General features: G+C 63.7%; 1 protein-coding gene across 1 annotated transcript; it reads right to left on the bottom strand.

The window, feature by feature from the left end:
• Positions 1-299: 299 nt before the first annotated feature.
• On the bottom strand, positions 300-3,304 carry LOC130587341 (polycystic kidney disease protein 1-like 3). The gene is made up of 2 exons (XM_057388320.1): positions 2,048-3,304; positions 300-1,792 (listed from the first exon to the last, which is right to left on the bottom strand). The coding sequence occupies exons 1-2, from the start codon at positions 3,111-3,113 to the stop codon at positions 426-428; spliced, it is 2,433 nt and encodes an 810-aa protein (XP_057244303.1). The 5' UTR covers positions 3,114-3,304; the 3' UTR covers positions 300-425.
• Between the last annotated feature and the right edge of the window lie 1,487 nt (positions 3,305-4,791).

The raw sequence follows: 4,791 nt of genomic DNA, 5'->3' as shown, positions 1-4,791 counted from the left end.
CAGAACCGAGGCAGGAGGAGCTGCAGCACTGCCGGAGCAGCTCAGGCTGAGCTCTCCAGGACCAGGGCAAGGTGGGGCAGGAGGAGCTGCAGCATCCCAGAGTACCCAGGATCCCACAGCTCGGGCTGGGCTCTCCAGAACCAGCACAAGGGGAGCAGGAGGAGCTGCAGCATCCCAGAGAGCCCAGGATCCCACAGCTCGGGCTGAGCTCTCCAGAACCAGCACAAGGGGAGCAGGAGGAGCTGCAGCATCCCAGAGAGCCCAGGATCCCACAGCTTGAGCTGGGCTTTGCAGAACCAGGGCAGGGCGAGGCAGGAGGAGCTGCAGCACCACCAGAGCAGCCCCTTGGAGCGGACCCGGCCGGGCACAGCCCTCTCCGGAGCTCCCTCCGTGTCCCCAGCACGCACCCTTCGCTCCCCGCACTCTCACCTGCTCATGTGCTGGCCCAAGGGCTCCTGAGCCGGCCGTGTCTCCCTGGGCAGAACCAGGAGCGCTGAAGCCTGTGCGTCCCGGGGCAGCGGGCACTGGCGGCTGGCGGGCACGGCGGCGGGGACGTGCGGCTCGGGGTTAGCGACAGCCACCGGGAAAGGGGTGGAGGAGGCCAGGGGCTGGCCGGCATGCAGGGAGGGAGCGTGAGGGGGCTGCGAGCCGTGCCCAGGCGCTGCGGAGAAGCTGAAGTGGCTCTGCTCAAGCTTTTCGGGCAGCGGGGCAGGGGGATGCTCCACGAACGGGTTGCTCGGGGAGCTGGGGCTCAGCGCCAGGGTAAAGGGGTTTCTCAGGGCTGAAGCTCCCCGAGTGGGTCTCTCCTCTGCCCTGTCTGGCTTCCAGAAATCRGCTCTCTTGCAGTCGATCCTGCTCTCTGCCGAGGCCCTGCCCTGCTCTGCCTGCCCAGGACGGGCACGCTCCTCTGCTCGCCCCTCGCCACCATCCCACGCCAGCTCCAGCCGGGATGGGCTCTCCCCACGCTCTAACCTTTGGGGCTGTGGCTTTGGATGCCCAGCTGCCTCCTGATCTTCCAGAGCCGTCCAGAACATTTCGGGCTGGGCCAGGTCTAGCTTGGAAGGTGGGTTTAGTCCTGAAACGCTGAGCTCCTCAGGGAATGGCTCTTGCCTGGAGGGTGGCTCCCACTTGGCACTGTCTGCAGCCCCCATCTCAGGGGATACACGGGGCTGGCTCCWGCTCTGCTCAGCCCCCGACTGCTCCAGTCCATCCAGGGAGAATTTGGACGTGCAAGTCTCAAACTGCTCGGCCCCATCAGTCTGGTTCATCTCCGACAGCTGTTCCCCTTTGCCCAGCTCTCCAGTTTCTGTGTCCACATCAGCTCCTGAGTCCACAGSGGCAGCTCGGGCACCCTCGGGCACCGGGAACTCGCCCTTGGCTTCAGCGGTGGGCACRGAGGGCTCGCTGCTCCCACGGCTCYKTGGCACMTCCATCTCTGCTCCTGGTTCCTCTGAGCCCTCCCATSGCCCCTGGGTGCCTCTCTGGGTGTCACCAGGGTCCCCCTCGTCACCGTCCCCACCAGCACCGATGGCTGCAAACCGCCTGGGTGGTTTGGGGGGTGGCACAGCGGGGCTGGGCACGGGCTCCTCCTGGTCCCGTGGCCACGGGGGCAGCCCCAGGGGTCTGTCACGGGTGTCAGGGGCCAGTTTGGGTTGACCATCGCTGGCCTGGAGCTGCATGCTGGCCTGCAGCCGGAACACCGAGCTGCGGATGTCCAAAGAGCCCACCTGGCCAGGGCTGGGCTCTGTGCCCGGCTCGGGGAACCTTCGTGGGGGCACAGCCACCATGGAGCCACCGGGCACAGCTTCAGGGAACCTTGGTGGGGGCACGGCCACCACAGAGCCACCGGGCACAGCTTCAGGGAGCCTCAGTGGGGGCACAGCCACCATGGAGCCACCAGGCACAGCTTCGGGGGCCAGCTCAGGGAACCTTTGTGGGGGCACGGCCACCATGGAGCCACCGGGCAGAGCTTCAGGGAGCCTTGGTGGGGGCACGGCCACCACAGAGCCACCGGGCACAGCTTCGGGGGCCAGCTCAGGGAACCTTGGCGGGGGCACAGCCACCACAGAGCCACCGGGCAGAGCTTCGGGGTCTGGCTCGGGGGGGAACGGGCTCCTGGGTAACACACGGGTGGTGGCACGGGCTGAGCTTTGGGGATCAAAGGGACCCTCGGCCAGGAAGGATGGGTGGGAGCTGAAGGCACCCTCGGGAGCGGTGCGCTCCTCATCCACACTGGGGGTGCTCTCAGAAGGTTCAGGAGCAGTTTCTGTGGCTATGGTCATCCAGCCGTTGGTGCCCGTGCCACACAGCTCCTCCTCGCCGCTGTCCCCTTCCTCTCTGGTGCTGCTTTCAGGGTTTGGTGCCGCTGATGCCTCTTTCTCCCCGGAGTTTCCTGAGGTAAACGGGCCCGTCCACACCATGGGCGTGCTGCTTTTCCTCCTCCTGGCCATGGACCCCGCCGACACGGGGCTCAGCACGTCCTCRATCACCGTGGCCTCCTGCGTGGTGCTCACCAGGTTGGCACCCACGTCTAAATTGGAGAAATTGCTCCAGGAGCGGAGAGCTGCGGGCATTTCAGCACCCATGGGCGACTCGGGCCGGTCCAACACCTTGGGGCAGGGTGGCTCGGCAGCGTCGGGGTCATCGATGAACGCCACGCCCTCGGCTGTCACCGAGGCCARGAAGCTGTCACTGTTCCTGTCGGGTTTGAGCCTGCTGGTGGCAAAGGCGTCGAAGGTCTCGTCCCACTCGGAGGGCGGCGGGGGCACGGCAGGGTCGGTGGTGGCAGGAGGGGGCTCTCCCGCTGATGGGGGAGTTGTTTCAGGCACGGGAACAGCGAGGCTGGGGGCTGCAGGCTCTGTGTGCCTCGGGGAGGCTGAGCCCCCGCAATCCTCAGAGGAACAAAAGCTCCCAGCGACCTCTGCTGCGGCATGCGGCCCAGGCGGCAAACTAGAGAGAAAGTGAGCAGGTGAAGGAGAATTTAGTACCTGGTCAGCCAGGAGCTCCTCAAAGAAGGGATTGCTGTGCAGGGAGTTGAGGAATGGGTTGGTGGGGGACAAGGAGCCGGCCTGGCTGTGTCCAGGAGAGGCGGGGAGGAGGTTAGAGCTCGGCATGCTAGCGGGGAGGGTGGCAGGACATGGGGTGGGACAGCGGGCAGAGCAGGGACAGGGAGCGGCTGAGCTGGTTTCTACCTGAGGAGACACTTCCAGGCTGTGGAGGGAAGACAGAACAGTCCTCCTGGTTAAATTCAGCTGGGCCAGAGCTGCAAGCGTGCCCCACACACACCCCAAAGCTCTGCTCCAAGCAGGGCACTGAGCACATCCCTCACTGAGCACATCCATCATGCAGCACATCCTTCCCTGAGCACATTCATCCCATAGCACATCAATCATGGAGCACATCCCTCACCGAGCACACCCATCCCCGATCACACCCATCCCATAGCACACCCATCCCGTAGCACACCCATCCCGTAGCACACCCATCCCGTAGCACACCCATCCCGTAGCACACCCATCCCATAGCACACCCATCCCATAGCACACCCATCCCATAGCACACCCATCCCATAGCACACCCATCCCATAGCACACCCATCCCATAGCACATCCATCCCACAGCACATCCATCCCTGAGCACACCCATCCCATAGCACACGCATCCCATAGCACACCCATCCCAGTCACACCCATCCCATAGCACACCCATCCCATAGCACACCCATCCCAATCACATCCATCCCATAGCACACCCCTCACCACTCACACCCATCCCAGATCACACCCATCCCCAATCACACCCATCCCCAATCACACCCATCCCCAATCACACCCCTCACCAATCACACCCATCCCATAGCACACCCCTCACCACTCACACCCATCCCCAATCACACCCATCCCATAGCACACCCATCCCAGTCACACCCATCCCAGATCACACCCATCCCCAATCACACCCATCCCAATCACACCCATGCCAGGCACAGCGGTGGGCATGGAGCCAAGGCACAGAAGGACATGCACAAACACAGCCAAGGGCAGCCCTTCTCCCAGGACCCTCCATGGCCCCACAGAGCTTTCCCCATTGCCTGCAGCCCCAGGATCGCTCGGTGTGTGTGTGTTTGTGTGTATTTGTGTGTGTTTGTGTCCCTGTGTGATGGGACCAGGGCAGTGGAGCACGAGGAGCCACCCGGGTTCTCAGCAGGATTCATTGAACCAGCCAAGGCACACATAGTGGGTGTCTCCCAGTTCAGCCAGTGCCCCCTCACTGGTYTGTCAGCATGGCCAGGATGGGAGCACACACAGAGCTCCTGTTTGCACAGAGGAGGGACACGGCTGAGAGGAGAGCAACACGAGTCCAGGAGAGGAGCACATGGACAGGACAGGATCCTGGTCCTGCCCTGGACCCTGCCCAGGTTCCCACATGGCCAGGACAGGGCTCTGACCCCGCTCTGGACCCTGCCTGTCCTCTCAATGGCCAGGACAGGGCTCTGAGCCCACTCTGGACCCTGCCCAGCCTCCCACGTGCCCCCTGTCCCATCTGCTCTGCCCGAGATGCCCAAGCTCCCCCCGAGATGCCCAAGCTCCCCCAGGGGATGCCCAGGAGGAAGGGACTCAGCACATGTGGAACCCACACCATCATCCCCTCACCAGTGAGACTGACAGCTCCTCTGTTCAAATGGGATCTCACTGATCTTCCTTTGGGAACCCTCCACCAGGAGAGAAGGCTCAGCACACTCAGGGGTTCTCACACCGATGCCTTAGGATTTTTAGTTTCTATATTTTCATG

This window comes from Malurus melanocephalus, unplaced genomic scaffold (assembly GCF_030028575.1).
Source record: "Malurus melanocephalus ecotype Western Australia unplaced genomic scaffold, MMel_1.1 scaffold_1790, whole genome shotgun sequence".
Classification (NCBI taxonomy): Eukaryota; Metazoa; Chordata; class Aves; order Passeriformes; family Maluridae; genus Malurus; species Malurus melanocephalus.
Note: the sequence above shows the minus strand (reverse complement) of the source record. Positions and strands in the feature narration are given on the sequence as shown.